Here is an 18,212-nt window from a genome sequence, read left to right on the forward strand (position 1 = left end):
CATATTTACGTTCGTGGTTACCGAGAGTTTGTTGTGTTGCACTGTCTTGACTCGAAGTCGTTGTATTTTAAGGACGATTGTTGTCATTGTATTTTATCTGCATTATTTTCATTGCTTCGACTTTACTGCTCCGTGATGCTGCAACTTGTTCTAGTACTAGACATTCAGAATAATAACAGAATCTATGTGAATTTAAATTCATCATAGGTTTTAAATAATCTAAATATGCCACTAGCCTTCGTCTATATATATATATATATATATATATATATGATTGAAATAAGCATCATTTGAAATTTTTTCAATCGATCAAATTCGTGAAGTCAAACACAGACAAACGTTTCTTTCCTCCATGTCCTTTTTTCTCCCTTCTTTCTGAACCTACCAAAAACCAAACCCACCCATTATTGTTGACAAATTTCTCTCGTTCGGGAAAATAGGAATGTGAACAAGTTGAAAGAAGAAAAGTGAATCGATCATTTGGAAATATTGTTTTGGCCGTTGGTTTATGCAAATCAATTTAATCCGATAATTACATATATTTTTTTAAAATTTTAATTAATTCAAATTTTATCCTAAACAACACACATAATATAGAGCAGTGAATACGTAACCCTAGTAGAGTCTATAAAAGTTTGTTTGTTCGACACTATCCATATGAATAATGTCCCAAAACCATTGACCAGATGACATATGTCAATTTCTTAATAGTTTAGTGCACTATCCATATTGATATGGTCGAACAAACCATGAAATTTGTTTTGCTATGTGATCTCTACATAGTTTATAGTATTCATGTAGTACACGGCGAAACATTCAACACCCCGGTTGAAACTCAAACGACACACAAAATTTTGATCTCGTTTTTTTAAAAATCAGGCGTAAAACCTTTTACAGATGAAACAGATGCGACATATTTTTAAAATAAAATAACTAGATTGTAAATTATATATAATTCACAAAAATGAATTTTCGATGTCCTCCTATAAGGGCCGTGATTGCAATTCAACCACACTGGACATAATGATTTTTTGTCTTGATTTAGCACTCTACAACAATTAGAGTGAATCACGCCTATGCAGAAGACAAAGCAAAAACGTGAAGTCTATTGCCTCCACGATTACAGAGCACCAACCCACCGTCTTTTTCTCTAACAACGATTTCATACCTTATTTTATGAATCAATGTAAATGTAATTTGCTAAGTACCCTTAATTGGACACTTTTTATGGAAAATAACCAAAATGATTTTCTAATTTTTTTTTTTTAAATTTTTTTGGTGATAAATGTATTTAAATTTGAGTTTTGATCTTGTTAGTTAAGTTATATTCTTATTTTCTTGTCTTCTTTTACGAAGTACGTTACCCAAATTTTAATACTTATAGTTAGTTACAATATTGAACACAAAATATGTAAACTGACCACATCAGCACTACAAGAAAATTGATCAAAATTCAAAACACAAAAATAGACAAACTTTATAAAACGATTTATCATTACAAGTTGTAATCTGTGTATTGATTCAATATCCTGGAAAATAAATCAAATTAAATCATTATAAAATTATAATAAAATAAAAATTCAAGAGTATGTCTCTTTTGATACGGTCTCACGAATCTTTATCTGTGAGACGGGTCAACGTTACCGATATTAACAATAAAAAGTAATATTCTTAGCATAAAAATTAATACTTTTTCATAGATGACCCAAATAAAAGATTTGTCTCATAAAATACGACTCGTGAGACCGTCTCACATAAATTTTTACCCAAATTCAAATATATCTCACACAAAATTGCATTATTATTTGTTTAAACAACATGTATCATTGTTAATTATTACTCCTTCGTCGTAATATAGTAAAAACAGTGTCATGATATGTTATTTAATTTTTTTTTAAAAAAAATTATTTTTTAAAATTTCAATTTAGTCTCTAATTATATTTTTATTTCAAATTACAATTTGGTTCTTTATTATTTTTACAATTATGATATGAATTTTTTGAAATTAATAATTTATAATTGTAACATAACAATTGATTAATTTTACGATATTATTTATATTTGAATTTAAATCAAATTAATTATTAAAAAATTATACAAATATGCAATAAAACAAAACGGATTGCTTGTGTTTGAAAAAAGAAAATAAAAATGGATTGCTTCTTGTTGTAACGTCAGATGCCCTCTCTCTTTCCCTATTTCTGCATTTGCCGAGTCGACAAGAAGAAGACAGACTGCTTGCTGCTGCCTGCTTTTGCTTATTTTATCAATCACTCTGCTATTTCTCTACTACATCAATTGTACCCTGCATTTTTTCACTTCGGAATTGTGAGCTTGCTGCCACAATGGAGCGAAAGCAGGGATTTTTCTCGGCTTTGAGGGGAGAAGTGGTTCGGGGTCTGTCACCGGGTCGGTCGAGGGAGGTTCGGAGTCCGTCTGCTTCGGGTTCGGGTCTGCGCAGGACGAGGAGAGGCAGCAGCAATGCGGGTCCGCCGGAACTGTTGATATCGAGATGGGCGAGTTCGAGGCCTGGGGTTGACACGCTTTCGCCTCTAAGGGAGGGTCCGGATATGAACGGGTCGGATTCTGGGGAACAGAGAAGTGACAGATGGGCGCATTGGCTTTGTCGGGTTCCTTCCGTTTCGGCGTCCGGGCTGGGTTTCTCGAGGTCCGATCTGAGGTTGCTACTCGGCGTGCTGGGTGCGCCGCTTGCTCCAGTGCACGTCAGCAATAACGACCCTTTGCCTCACCTCTGTATTAAAGACACCCCCATTGTTAGTCACATCGCTTGCTCTGCCCATTTGATTTCCATTTAATCGTCTCTAATTTTTCGGTTCTTTATATTTGTGGGATTCCTTTTTCTTCTGTTCTAAAAAGAAATAAACAGTAGTGGGAAATCTTTTTTCCCTTCTTACAATATAATTATAGTTACAATTATTTAATCCAAGTTTTTCAACGTTTTACGTTTGTCTTGTAATTATACAATAATTGATCTTGAGAAGAAGTGTCTTTTCCAGTGATGAACTGATAAGGAAAAAACTATTCTTGTCATAGCTGGATAAATTTGTGGATATTATTAATGTCTATTATAAGTTTGTTTACACTGCCTAATCTTTAATCAATTGTTATTTATTCTAATCTATTTAAAGATGGATGTTTTAGAGAGGAAGGAAGAAGTAAAAAACAATTTGAATCTTGAATTGATAAAATGATACGAGGATGTGGTGGTGGTGGAGGTGGTGCTGTGGACCATTTCTTTTTAATACGTTCATTAATTATTTATACATGTTGGGATGGGAAAGCAGAATAAATAGCTTGTGTTGCTCATGTTGGTGAAAATATTATTACAGGAAACTTCTTCTGCGCAATATATATTGCAGCAATATTTAGCAGCATCTGGAGGGCAGAAGGTTCAAAACTCAGTTCAGAATGCCTATGCAATGGGAAAGGTCAAAATGTTGGCATCTGATATAGAGACTGCTACAAAGGTCATCAAGAGAAGGAACTCTGCAAAGGCAGCTGAGTCAGGGGGATTCGTGCTTTGGCAGATGAATCCGGACATGTGGTATGTGGAGCTTGCTCTTGGTGGCAGCAAGGTTCATGCAGGTTGTAATGGGAAGCTCGTGTGGCGACACACTCCATGGCTTGGTGCGCATGCGGCTAAAGGGCCGGTTAGACCTCTGCGTCGAGCCATTCAGGTAGTCTTGCCTTTCACCTGAGAATCTTGATTTAGTCATTTTAGGGGTTGAGATGAAAAAGGCGAATAGTGAACAAAGATGCATGTTTTATTCTATTTCTTGACGCTATTGTTACTCAGTGTCAGCAAGAATTTGGGTTGAGTTAAATTTGATGTGTAGGGTCTCGACCCAAGGACGACAGCAAACATGTTTGCCAGTGCAAGATGCACTGGAGAGAAGAAAATCATGGGCGAGGATTGCTTCATTCTCAAACTTTCTGCTGATCCCCATACATTGAAAGCAAGGAGTGAAGGACCTGCAGAGATCATTAGGCATGTTTTGTTCGGCTACTTCAGCCAGAAGACAGGTCTCCTTGTGCATCTAGAAGATTCCCATTTGACCCGTATCGAAACCAATGGAAGCGACCCGATTTATTGGGAGACTACTATAAATTCTTTTCTTGATGACTATAGGCCTGTCGAGGGAATCATGATCTCTCACTCAGGTCGATCAGTAGTTACGCTTTTCAGGTTCGGAGAAACGGCAATGAGCCACACAAAGACTAGAATGGAAGAATCATGGACTATTGAAGAAGTGGCATTCAACGTGCCGGGGTTATCCCTAGACTGTTTCATTCCTCCTGCTGAACTAAGATTAGGTTCCGTCAGCAAGCTTCCTCGTGAAGGTAGAGTCAAGACTGCTGTGGCTGCAGCATACCGATCAAAAGTTTCTGCATTGGGGAAATCAAATGATGCCAATAATGTTGTGGCAAGAATGAACATGTAAGAAAAAAGGCAGAAGTTCATTTAAGAAAAGAGTCAGAAGTTCGAAATATTCAGACTCCCTAGTTCAGTTCCATGGTACAAATAGACTGACAAACTGAGGCGAAGTATAGTAAGTTCGGAACTCTGGTAAATTTGTTTATCCGAATCTGTATATATGTCTCAAGAAGTCTAGCTCTCTAGTTCCGAGTTCGATAGTAGACTCGTTTTTTGCAGCTAAATATAGCAGAAGATCCAATATAGCAGAGGATCTGGTGGGAGTCATCCATAGTCAACTTCTGAATGTATAATTTCAAGATTCATGTAAAATTTCAATTCAATAATCTTGCAAAGATCACAACATTTTCTGATGGTTTGAATTGTTTAATAGAAACTTGAAATAATTCAAGGTTGACGCTCATGGCTTTGAAGCGTGGTGTTCGGTTATGATTATGGTAATTGACAGCTAGCTTTGGCGGAAAGGGGTGAGGCATTGTTGCTCGCACCTCAGTTTCAATTAATTTCTAATTCTCAAGCCCCGCTATAACAAATCTTCTACACGTTACTCAAACATGGGTGTGATTATGTATATATCATGTATTTATAAAATAAAACTTTATTATAATATTTTTTGACAAATAAGAAATGATAGCTCTTTCATACATTTCAACCAGACAAGTTGGCGTTTATCTTATTCTTACAACAGTATCTAGGCACATAAATTTTGATATATTGTATTTTTTTCCCAAATAAATCTCCCTCTATTTTGTTTATTCTTAGCTGGTAAAGTAAGATGGTAAAGTTAGATGGTAGGTAGAGAGAGTATTAGATCATACGTTTCTTTTCAACTTCTTATTTCTTCATATTCTCATCAGTGCTCTAGTAAGAATCAAATACGATTTTGGGTTTAATAACATATAATATGCAAAACAAAATCTTAATTTAATACCATTTAAGTGAAGTAACATAAACCTCTTCCTTTTTAGGGAGTCATCCGCCCTATCCTATTATCACTTTTCAAATGTTTCTACTCAGTTATTGAAAGCTACCGCAAACCGCTTACAATAACCCAAGACACCCTTCTCAGTGCCATTCCAATGGATTTCATATATGTGAGGATCACATGAATATATTGCACATTTGAATCATCAATATAAACAGATCTTTTGATGCAATATTTCACATATTCATCGTGGCCTTGTATTCTTGAGACCATCACCATTGTTCTTTGCTGATCATTGAAGATGATTCATGAATGTAGAATCTAGGAATTGGAAAGTGTATATGTACAACTTCAGTTGGAAATTGTTAGTTTCTATTACAATAATAATGCCCTTCTGCATGTTGCACTCAACCTATTAGGTTCTTCTTGAAGGAATAATGATCCTGTGTGCCTCATCATGATCACCTCATCATAATCAAGGATGAAAAATTGTATAGATATTAAGCGTCGCGACTAAACAAATCCCCTTTAAGACTGGATTTTCAGCATGCCTAGACAAATGCAGGCAACAATCAGCTAATTATACCTAGAATACCTGGTTCATGAGGATCAAGATTGGTAAAACTTCTTTTTAGGCCTTTCACTAATCGTTTAGTCGTTGCCGTATTTTCTTGAGACCTTCCCAATCTTTGCTGAACACTGCAGAAAAGTGATAATCAAGGTTGGTAAAACTTCTTTTTAGGCGTTTCACTAACTTAATGCCGGTATATATTGTAGGCGAATTTTCTTGAGACCATCCCCATCTGTACTTGATACTGCATAAAAAATGATCACATTTGCTTAAAAAAGTTCCTGGATTATTAGAAAATTGAGATTCAAAATTAAAAAATTACAAGGGACCACTATACCACTTGTAATTTCAACAGGCAATTTTCAGATATTAAGCCTTTTGTCTAAGTGGGCATTCTTGATCTTGATAAATTAATGTCATCCCTTTTTCACATGAGACAAAAAACTTTCTATTTGAGGGACAGACAAGTGAGGAAGATTCATAGATTGAGTCGTGGTTAAACCTTTGTTTATCCAAGAAAAGAAAGTGTAAAGTTAAGGTAACAGCAAAACTTAGGCAATTTCCAACTCTTAACAGTCCGATGTGTGAAGCACTGACATAATTTAATGTTATATTTAGTACAACTTTGTCTTTGATTATGTTTAATAATTGTTAATTAATCAGTCAGTGTACATTCTATCATACAAAATGCATTTGATATTGCTAAATTTGCACAAAAGTCTTCACATGCGCCGCTTGTTGTCACCACTTGGCCTAATCAACATGCTAATTAAACGTCTACTTTCGAAACTCTTTAAATCCAAATTCTGAAGAAAAGTAAAAAATGCTAACTTGCAGCAATGGTATATTTCGAAATATGACTACTGAACAATCTTGCACCAAATCTTGTTGCTTGTTTTGCATCTTGAAGGAGCAAGATTCAACAATCAGAAAATCTGCAATAAAAGAATACCTAAAAGGAATACTTTTTCTTGATTCTGAAGTACTTATTCTTGTTGTAAGCTCACTATGGAACATCGCTATGACTCAGCCAAATGATCAAGAACTTCCATCTCTTGGTGTCTTTGAATGCATGGCTGGTTTGATAAGAAAAGCTCTCCATGATAGAACGTGGCTACTTACACATCAGAATATATACATCCCATATTATGCAGCTCATATTATTGGCTCATTTACTATGAACGAAGTCAAATCCGCGGTAAGAGCTGTCGACTCAGGAGTGATTCCACCATTGTTAGAGCTCTTGAGAGGAAAAATGAGTTGGGTAGAGCAAAGAGTTGCTGTTCGAGCTCTCGGTCATCTTGCTAGCTACGAAATGACGTTTGAAGCCATTAAGGCATATGAAGATGAAATGGTTAAATTAGCCATGTGTTTAGCTTCATCCTGCCTGGAAGTGGTCTATAACAGGTTTGTGGGAGTGAAGGCTAGGAAAAGGAGAGCGAGGTATCACATCAACTTACTTACACGAGGTGTTGGAGGGGTCGAAATGGAGAACCAAAAAGCGGAGGAGTGGGCCAGCCAACTTCAGTGTTGGAGTATACATCTTTTGAACTGTTTTGCAATAAAGGGAAGATCTTTGAATCTCATTTGCAAGCAAGAGTTCTTGAAGGATTTGTATGAAATGTGGGGTGGATTAGTAAATCAATCATCACCTGCCGGAGTTGGACTTATAAGAATTCTATGTTACAGTGAACTTGGAAGAGAAAGCATATCGGAATGGAGACATGTTATCGAGAATTTATGTCATCTTTCGAGATCTTCCGATGATTGGCAGTACATGGGAATTGATTGTCTTCTATTACTCCTTAAAGATCCAAAGACAAGGCATAAAGTTTTTGACATTGCTGCATCGTACCTCATCGATTTGATTGAGCTTAGGAATCTTGGAAACAGGCCAAATGTTGGTGAGACGATCACAAGGGCACTTCTCAGTAACTTTAAGCACCACCAAAACTCAGAAATCAAGAATCCTACTCTCCAAAAAGCCATAAAAGAGTTATGGATTTTGAAGGCATATAAGAGAAAACAAGAGCAAAACATGTCTAGTGAGAACCTTGAAGAAAAAAGGGTAAAGGTAAACGTATTAAAACAAGAAGGAAACAGAATGTTTTTCTTAGGACAGATCGAGGAAGCCAAGTTGAAATACACCGAGGCTCTAGAATTTTGCCGATTAATGCATAGAAATGATAGAGTTGCATTGCATAGCAATAGGGCGCAATGCAGTTTGCTGCTAAGAAATCCAGATTCCGCCATAAGTGATGCAACTCGAGCTCTTTGCATTTGTAGCCCTCCAAATACTCATGCCAAAAGCCTTTGGTATAGATCACAAGCCTATGACATGAAAGGAATGGCCAAAGAGAGCCTGTTAGATTGCATCACTTTCATCAATCTTTGCATCAAGATGAACGTAGAAAATCACTTAAAAATTCCATATTACGCACTCCGAATGATCAGCAAGCAGATGGATTTGACGTGGATATTTAGAGCTGCTCGGCTCAAGGCACTGAGTACTTGTCCTCAAGTTAAAAATCAAGAAAACAAGGGAAAAATGTGTGTCCAACTACGAAACAAGAGCTCCATATCAGGTAAGTTTATTGTTTATATATGCTATATGATCATGTGATCTGAAAGTTGAAATTGATTCTGTCACCTTGTATTGATTTTAAGGCCTGTCAACGATTTTAGAAGATCAGCCATTTCCTGGAAAAGATGGCCGTGAAAGGAAGAAGATTGAAAAGGCTAAAGGAAGAAACAAACTGATCATCTCTAGCTAGGATCAATGTAGTTGATTATTCCATAATCAAGAACAGTTTAATTTGTGAGATGTTACTTGATGTGTATACACTTAATCTACGAGTAAATCTTGAATCTTCCGATAGATTCACTATTAAATTATATTAAGAATACGAAGGAGAAAATAAAAAAACTATTTTCCTTGATTTGATTAGCTTCCCAAAATAGTAGCACGTACACACCAGCACTTGATCACTACAAGAAAAACGCCTAACGACAACGCACCTACGACAACGGTTTTTTTGAAAAACCGTTGTCGTAGAGTTTTTAACAACGATTTTAGTGAAAACCGTTGTCTTTCAGCGTTTTTTTAGGGGCGTGTTTTTTTGGCCAATCGACAACGGTTTTTGAAAACCGTTGTCGTTTGGCGTGTTTTTTTGACAAACGACAACAGTTTTTTTAAACCGTTGTCTATTCGCGTGTTTTTTTGGACAATCGACAACGGTTTTTTAAAACCGTTGTCGATTGACGTGGTTTTTGGAGAAACGTTGCAGTATTTAGCGATGGTTATCAAACCACCATCGCTACTTTTAACTTAGCGATAGTTTAAGGAAAGTCGTTGCTAATTTTTGCAACAGTTTTAGATAAACCGTCGCTACCGATAGCGGCGGTTTTAAAAAACCGCCGCTACATTTAGCGACGGTTTTTTTGTAACCGTCGCAATATTTGGCGACCATATCAAAATCACCGTCGCTAATTTGAAATTAGCGACGGTTTAGCCAAATACCACGCAAACTCTCTATAAATATTTCTATTTTCGGTCAATTTTCTTCCACAATACATAAAATTTTTTCTCTCTTACACAATTTTCTCACTTCTCACAACACTTAAAGTTTTTCTCACTGCTTCATAATACTTAAATTTTTTTTCTCTTACACAATTTTATTACTTCACACAACACTTAAAATTTTTCTCACTACTTCATAACACTTAAAATTTATTTCTCTTACATGATTTTACTACTTTACAACACTTAAAATTTTTTTCTCTTACACGATTTTAGTTTCAATTGTTAGTTTCTTTTAGATTTATTAAATTATTAAAAGAATTTTTTTTATTTTTCAAAACAACTTAGCGACGGAATACATGATTAAAGACCGTCGCCGTCGCTAAGGTTAGCGACGGAATGCATTATTAAAGCCGTCGCTAAATTTAGCGACGGTTTTTATATGCTCGCCATCGCTAATGTTTGCGACGGTTATGAATAAAACCGTCGCTAACATAATTAGCGACACATTCTACCTACCACAAAAGGTAAAAACCGTTGTCGTTGAACGGACTTTCAATAATACCCTCAGTTACAGCAGTTTTAAAAAAACTACGAGCAAACCATTGAACTTTTGAGATAGACGGTTCAAGATTACGCAATACTCAATATGAAATCACGAGCAAGAACATGCATGAACATAAAAATATATCCACACACAAGATTACATAGTTCGATCAAATTAATCTACGTCCACGGGAAGAAGAGTATGAATTTCATTCAATCTCGCTGACAATACTATTTCAGCTACAGAATTACAACCACTCCAATTCACAACCTCCCTTCTGCCTAAATTCTCTATGTACTGTTTTCGCTACCAATACCTCGAGAATTCCCAAAGGAGAAATAACCCGAATAAGAAAATCCTTATTCTCTCCTAGAAGATCTATGCCTCCTTCTATCCTTTTGTCACCGGTAAAAGTCTTCCAGAATTTCTTGATTCTCTCGTGAATTTCTTTAAGTGTTAATCAATCTGATTTATGAGCTCAGTACTTTTTTCTTTCAATGAATTTCCTGTCTTTTATAGGCTATGAAAATACCAACCTGAAAACAGTTTCTTGACAGTTGTTATTGTAAGAAAAATGACACATATTAATCAGAAGAAGTAAAGACGTGTAGGAAATGGCGACGGCCATTGCCTACAACTTTTGACAAAAATGATACATGCACCGTCTCAACTTTAGAAATTGAGATGCATACACGTTTCTTCTTTTAAATCTTGGCACCCGATACACTCATCGATGGTATGAGAAACGCCTATAAATAGCAGCGATTGATGTCCCTAAGCACACGTCTCATAAGAAATATACACCATCTATCGAGAGGGTGGAGTGCTTAGAAGACATCAATCGAAAGAAAATCAGAAGAATTTCAAAATTTTCAATGGCCGGATATAATGCACGATCTATTTCCGCATATAGTTTTATCATGTTCATATATACGTAAAAACATGATTTTGAGAAAAAATTCTGACATTTGGTATCAGAGCCGTGATACCTCTGCTTTGAAAATATATGTTTTATTTTCTGAAAATCAGATATCACGAAGTTTTGAAAAACTTTGCTTCTTGGAATTTGCGTAAGAAAAATGAAACTTGAAGTCGGACATAATAATATTCAGAAACTTACCTCAGAATTCTGTTCTTGGTTGCACTTTGGAGTTCTCAGCTGAAATCTTGAAAATTAAATAAAGTTTCTGAATTTACGAAAGTTTCTGAAAACTGATAGTGCATACTCTGTGTTGAAGACGGAGAGTTTGATATCAAATAATGCATATGAATGCAAAGTATCATGCATGTAGAATTATTTCAAAAGAGGCCCACACCAATTAATTTGACAATAATTATGTATCAAATAATGCTGTGGAATTATTTCAAATGTGGCCCACATTAATTAATTTGACAATTCGATTGTTTTTTTATTATAATAATAATAAATAAATAAATAAATAAATAATGATTAATGTGTTATTAATTTATATGTATAATTCGATATACATATAGCATTTGGTTAAATAATTTGTACACATTAAAATAATTTCAAGTTCGACGTAATTTCTAATATATGTTTAGAAATTATTTTTGCATGTTAGATATAATGTCAAATATTATGGATAAGTGTTTGATATGTAAATGCAAATTTTAAAATTATGTTTGCATTTATTTTTAAGTTTTTTAAATGCAAATTGTATTGAAAAATATTTTGGTAAATCAATATTCACATTATGTTCATATTAAATTATATTGAGTTGTTTATAATTTAAAATGAACATATCAAATAAGATGTGAATATAATATAATATTATAAAATATTTTAGATGTTCACAAATGAACAAACAATCCTCGCTTTATCACTACTCTGATAAAAGAGAAAAACTGATGAGGATACCACATTTTCACGTAAATGTGATTCTCACTTTATCACTACTCTGATTGAAGAGAAAAACTGATGAGGAACATATTTGTTCATATTAAGTAAAAATGTAAATAAAAAAATTATTTAATGAAAAATTTTGTCTTATAAAGATTCACATAAATGTGGATAATTAAGTTGAATAATAATTATAAGGTGATGTAAGAAAACATGATCTGAGGGAGTTCTTCATATATCGGTTTAAACTGCCTTGACTTGCCACTGGTCACCCAGAAGAATGTTGCTCTGACTAAGAGTTAGGTATTTAAAGGGCCTTAGTACTACCTATCTTTTCTGGGAGCACTCTTGGAAAATGTTGATTATGTTAATAAATAATTATTATATAAAGTAGTAAAGTAAAACCAAAATTTTGTCCGGTGAACCGTATAATTTTAAATAATTGAGGAGTAGCCACAACATCCTTAATTATGAAAAATTATGCATTAAGTGGATTTGGATCACATAACGAACATTAATTGTAATTAATTATATAAACATAATAAATTTTACCCCATAGGGATTTTTATTATATTTATATAACTAATTAGGTTAAAATATCAAATTATTTTTTTCTTAATTTACTCACAGGAGTTAAGGAAAATACATTTTGATAGTTTTATCATAAAGCTACATAAAAGTCTTATTGAATTAAAATTTTAGTCCACAGGCAAATTTTATGTCACTAGATTTTTAAAACATGAATTACAAAACATGATGTTGTCTCAAAATTTTAAGCATATGATATTTTATGCAGTTATACAACCTGCGAGTTTTTCTGATATGAAATGTGACATTCCCGAACTAAAGGGTGATAACTATAAGATATGGAAAGAAAGAATTCTTCTTCAATTGGGGTGGATGGATATTGATTATGCTATACTGAAAGAAGAACCATTTGCTATAACTGAAACAACATTCCGGATGATGTTGATCTTTATGAACAATGAGAGCGATCAAATCGACTATGTCTAATATTCATAAAGACCAAAATCTCTGCTGGTATGCGTGGTTCTGTCGATCAGCATAATAATGTCAGAGAATTACTGAAGGCTATTGATGAACAATTTCACTATTCAGATAAGGCACTTGCTAGCACCCTAATTATGGAATTCTCTTCATTAAGGCTCACTAGTGTGAGACGTGTGCGAGAGCACATAATGAAAATGCGGGACATAGCGGCTCGGCTCAAGACACTTGAAGTGGAAATGTCTGAGACTTTTCTTGTGCACTACATTTTATGCACTCTTTCACAGCAATATGAACCCTTCAAAATTTCTTACAACACACATAAAGATAAATGGTCAATCAATGAATTAATGACCATGTGTGTTCAAGAGGAAGAAAGATTGTTAATGGAAACGAGTGATCATGTATTTATGACTACACAAGAAAAGTATAAGAAGCAAGCCAAAGTCAAGGGAAAAGGGAAAGGAATAATTCCACCTCAACCTGATCACATTAAGAAATAATCTAAGTGTTTCTTCTATAAAAAGACGGGACACATGAAGAAGGATTGCATTAAATTTAAGGGTTGTCTTGAAAAGAAAGGTATTCCTACTTCATTTGTCTGTTATGAATCTAATATGGTTGATATGATTTATAACACATGTTGGATTGATTCTGGTTCTACAATCCATGTTACAAATACCTTGCAGGGTATGTAAAACCTAAGGAAGCCAATAGAAAATGAACGGAGCATCTATTCAGGAAACAAGATGTCTTCGCATGTGGAGGCTATTGGGACTTGCTACCTTATATTGGATAGTGGTTTTATTTTAAAATTGGAAAAGACATTTTATGTTCCTAGTTTTTCTAGGAATTTAATTTCAGTTTCAAAACTTGTACCTCTTGGTTATTCCTTTCAGTTTTTGGATAAATTAATAAATTTGTTTTATAAATCAAATCTTATTGGAAATGGTACAATGGTTGATGGTCCTTTCTCTATTTCTTTACTAAATAATACCACCACTATGCATGTTCAAGGAGGTATTAAAAGATGTTTTACAAATGAAGATTCCTCTATACTATGACATCGGAGATTGGGACACATCTCCATAGATGATGGAGTACTCAGTACTTTAGATTTTACTGATTTTGAGACTTGTGTAGACTGCATTAAAGGAAAGCAGACCAATAAGTCTAAAAAAAGGTGCCAAGAGGAGTACAGAAATATTAGAAATCATACATTCAGATATTTGTTGTCCAGATATGTACATGCAAAGTCCGAAATACTTCATCTCTTTCATTGATGATTATTCACGATACATGTATATCTACATGCTTCATAATAAAAACGAAGCACTTGAAGCCTTTAAGGTTTTTAAAGCTGAAGTAGAGAAGCATCGAAAACATATTAAGATCGTGAGAACTGATAGAGGTGGAGAATATTACGGTAGATACACTGAGAATGGACAAGCACCTGGTCCGTTTGCGAAGTTTCTCCAAGAACATGGGATTGTTGCCCAATATATTATGTCTGGTTCTCTGGACCAAAATGGTGTAGCTGATAGGAAAAACCGAACATTATTGGACATGGTGAGGAGCATGTTTAGTAGCTCCAAACTTCCTAAATCCTTGTGGACTGAAGCTCTTAAGACAGCTGTGTATATATTAAACCGAGTTCCAACCAAGGCTGTCCCAAAGACGCCATTTGAGTTGGTAAAAGGTTTGAAACCAAGTTTGCAACATATACGCGTTTGAGGTTGTCCTTCTGAAATAAGAGTTTACAACCCACATGAAAAGAAACTGGACCCAAGAACTATAAGTGGATATTTCATTGGGTATGCCGAAAAATCTAAAGGGTACAAATTCTATTGTCCTCCTCACAACACTAGAATTGTGGAATAAAGAAATGCAAAATTTCTTGAGAATGATTTGATTAGTGGGAGATCATTCCAATGACATAACTCTTGAGAAAGATCACATTAATTCACAACCCTCTTATTCAAATGACAGATTGGTCGTTATTCACATCCCTCAAGACCAAATGGGTGTTAGACAACCAGTTACTGAAGTTCCACAAATCGCTGGTGAAAATCTAGTAGATCAAGTTGTTAATGAAGAACAACAAGAAATTGTTGATCAATCAAACAACATTAGGAGATCTACTAGAATAACAAGATCAGCAATATCTAGTGATTATGTTGTGTATTTACAAGAATCGGACTTTAACATCGGAACCAAAAATGATCCTGAAACGTTTTCACAAGCCATGAGTTGTAATGAGTCAAAACTATGGTTTAATGCTATGAAAGAAGAGATGAATTCTATGTGCATTCATGTGATTATTCTAAAAAATTATGTCATGATCGCTCCCACTAATCAAGTCATTTTCAAGAAATTTTGCATTTCTTGATTCCACAATTCTAGTGCTTTGAGATGGACAATAGAATCTGTACCCCTTGGATTTTTCGGCATACCCGATGAAATATTCACTTATAGTTCTTGGGTCCAGTTTCTTTTCATGTGGGTTGTAAACTCTTATTTCTGAAGGACAACCGAAATGTGTATATGTTGCAAACTCGGTTTCCAACCTTTTAATAACTCAAATGGCATCTTTGGGACAGCCTTAGTTGGAATTCGGTTTAATATATACACAGCTGTCTTAAGAGCTTCAGTCCACAAGGATTTGTGAAGTTTACAGCTACTAAACATGCTCCTCACCATATCCAATAATGTTCGGTTTCTCCTCTCAACTATGCCATCTTGGTCTGGAGAACCAGACATAGTATATTGGGCAACAATCCCATGTTTTTGGAGAAACTTCGCAAACGGACCAGGTGCTTGTCCATTCTTAGTGTATCTACCGTAATATTCTCCACCTCTATCTGTTCTCATGATCTTAATTTGTTTATAACATTGCTTCTCCAATTCAACCTTAAAAACCTAAAGGGCTTCAAGTGCTTCGTTTTATTATGAAGCATGTAGATATACATGTATCGTGAATAATCATCAATGAAGGAGATGAAGTATTTCGGACTTTGCATGTCCATAGCTGGACAACAAATATCTGAATGTATGATTTCTAATATTTCTGTACTCCTTTTGACACCATTTTTAGACTTATTGGTCTGCTTTCCCTTAATGCAGTCTACACAAGTCTCAAAATCAGTAAAATCTAAAGTACTGAGTACTCCATCATTTACCAATCTTTTAATTCTCTCTATGGAGATGTGTCCCAATATCCGATGCCATAGTATAGAGGAATCTTCATTTATAACATATCTTTTAATACCTTTTTGAACATGCATAGTGGTGTTATAATTTTGTAAAGAAATAGAGAAAAGACCATCAACCATTGTACCATTTCCAATAAGATTTTATTTATAAAACAAATTTATTGATTTATCCAAAAACTGAAATGAATAACCAAGGAGTACAAGTTTTGAAACCAAAATTAAATTCCAAGAAAAACTAGGAATATAAAATGTCTTTTCCAATTTTAAAATAAAACCACTATCCAATATAAGGTAGCAAGTCCCAATAGCCTCCACATGTGAAGACATCTTGTTTCCTGAATAGATGCTCCGTTCATTTTATATTTGCTTCCTTAGGTTTTGCATATCCTGCAAGGTATTTGTAACATGGATTGTACAACCAGAATCAATCCAACATGTGTTATACATCAAATTAACCATATTAGATTCTGTAATATCCAAGCTTGGTGAACGGTACAGTTTAAGATTTCTTATGTTTATGGACTATTTGGTCAAGTTTAAGTATAGTTTAGATGTTAAGAATTTCGATTTATGATTTATAGTATTGTTGATTTTAGATGAGGTGTAGTTATTGTGGCGACGTTACGATAAATTCATGATAATTTGTATGTCGAGCCAATTGGTATGAGGCCAATTGGAGTGATTAGATAAGACATAGAGGTGCAACTTTCATGTTGAGAGTTTTGCCAAATTATGAGGAGAGGTGACATTGCGATTCGATTTTAGTTGCTAAGGATATTGTTGGCTTCAGGAGACAGTGCACCCGCGCCAAGAAAGCCACCGCACCCGCGGTGTTTGGACAGAAGGGCCATCGCACCTGCGGTCCATAATGCAGCGCACCCGCGGTCGTTTTCTTCGGATTTTCGGAAGTGGTACAGACTACCTAGCGCACCAGCGGTGGAAGAGTTAGCGCACCTGCGGTGCTTGAACAGTGAAGTCGTGTTTTGGAGTTTTAAGTGATATAAAACAAGGGTTTGGCTCATTTCTCTCATTCTTTCCTCATTCTTCTCGGTTCTTCAGCTCAAGGGAGAGCTAGGGTTCTCATTTTTTTCTTTTGTTCCTTTGATTCAAGCTCCTAGTTGGGTTATTGAAGTGAGAGCAAGATCATTTTGGAGTTAAGGAGCTAAGGTAATCTTATGGGTTTAGTTATTCCCTTCCACTTGATTCATGTTATGTATGGATACAATTTGTTGTGTATTAGAGGCTTTTCTATGTCTCAATTATATAAAAGGGAATGCAAATGAATAGAGTATTCAAAGTGTTTGTTTTAATGTCCAAGAGAGAGTTCAAATGATTTATTGGATTGATAAATAGATAGTTAGAGATTGCATGCAATTAGTTGATCAACGACCATAGGCTTATATCCCAACAGAGTAATCGGTTTATATCGATGGGATATAGGTACAGAGACATAGATGCTATTTAGATATCAATCCATCAGAGAAAAGAGAAATATCATCGTTATTGTCATGTTATACTATGTTATTTATGTTTTAAGAGTTAGATGGTATTTAATGATTTCAAAGCCATGTTTTACAGAGTATGATATGTATACATTGTTATGTAAGAGTTTCACTTGCTGAGTTTTATACTCATTCCAGTTATTTCATGTGATGCAGATAAAAGTGACGAGCCGGGACGTTGATTGGAGCCGAGGTCATATGCATACAAGAGATGGAAGGAAGAAAGATATTTTGTTGACATGATCAAAAATAATATTTTGTATTTTGATGCAACATTTATTGATCATGTATATACTTTTGATTGTATATATTTTGAAAATGTATTCATGTCAAGAGAATTTTTAAATCCTTCTTTCCTCTAAGTAAATTATTTCAATTTCCGCTGTTATTTTATGAAATCAGTCAATGGCGTTACATTTAGTGGTATCAGAGCAACGTTCTTCGGACCAATGCATATGACTTCATCTACTTTCAACTGTCCGGGTATGTTTTCTCCTACATCTATTTATTGTTATTGGTTGATATGTATTATGTGAGCACATTGTAGGATTTAATGCCTCCTAAGAGAAAGGCTTCAGAGGGTGAGGATAGCTCTTCATCGAGAGTTGTC

The 18,212-nt window shown here is 34.7% G+C and overlaps 2 protein-coding genes across 2 annotated transcripts; both read left to right on the plus strand.

Annotated features, from left to right (window-relative positions):
* Positions 1-2,158: 2,158 nt before the first annotated feature.
* On the plus strand, positions 2,159-4,850 carry LOC142547814 (uncharacterized). The gene is made up of 3 exons (XM_075656285.1): positions 2,159-2,774; positions 3,351-3,698; positions 3,858-4,850. Exons 1-3 carry the CDS (start codon positions 2,346-2,348, stop codon positions 4,461-4,463), a joined length of 1,383 nt encoding a protein of 460 aa, XP_075512400.1. The 5' UTR covers positions 2,159-2,345; the 3' UTR covers positions 4,464-4,850.
* Positions 4,851-6,808: 1,958 nt separating this feature from the next.
* On the plus strand, positions 6,809-8,726 carry LOC142544504 (uncharacterized). Its single transcript, XM_075651547.1, has 2 exons — positions 6,809-8,537; positions 8,620-8,726. The coding sequence occupies exons 1-2, from the start codon at positions 6,809-6,811 to the stop codon at positions 8,724-8,726; spliced, it is 1,836 nt and encodes a 611-aa protein (XP_075507662.1).
* The last annotated feature ends 9,486 nt before the right edge of the window (positions 8,727-18,212 follow it).

The sequence above is a fragment of the Primulina tabacum genome, chromosome 5 (genome assembly GCF_025594145.1).
Source record: "Primulina tabacum isolate GXHZ01 chromosome 5, ASM2559414v2, whole genome shotgun sequence".
Classification (NCBI taxonomy): Eukaryota; Viridiplantae; Streptophyta; class Magnoliopsida; order Lamiales; family Gesneriaceae; genus Primulina; species Primulina tabacum.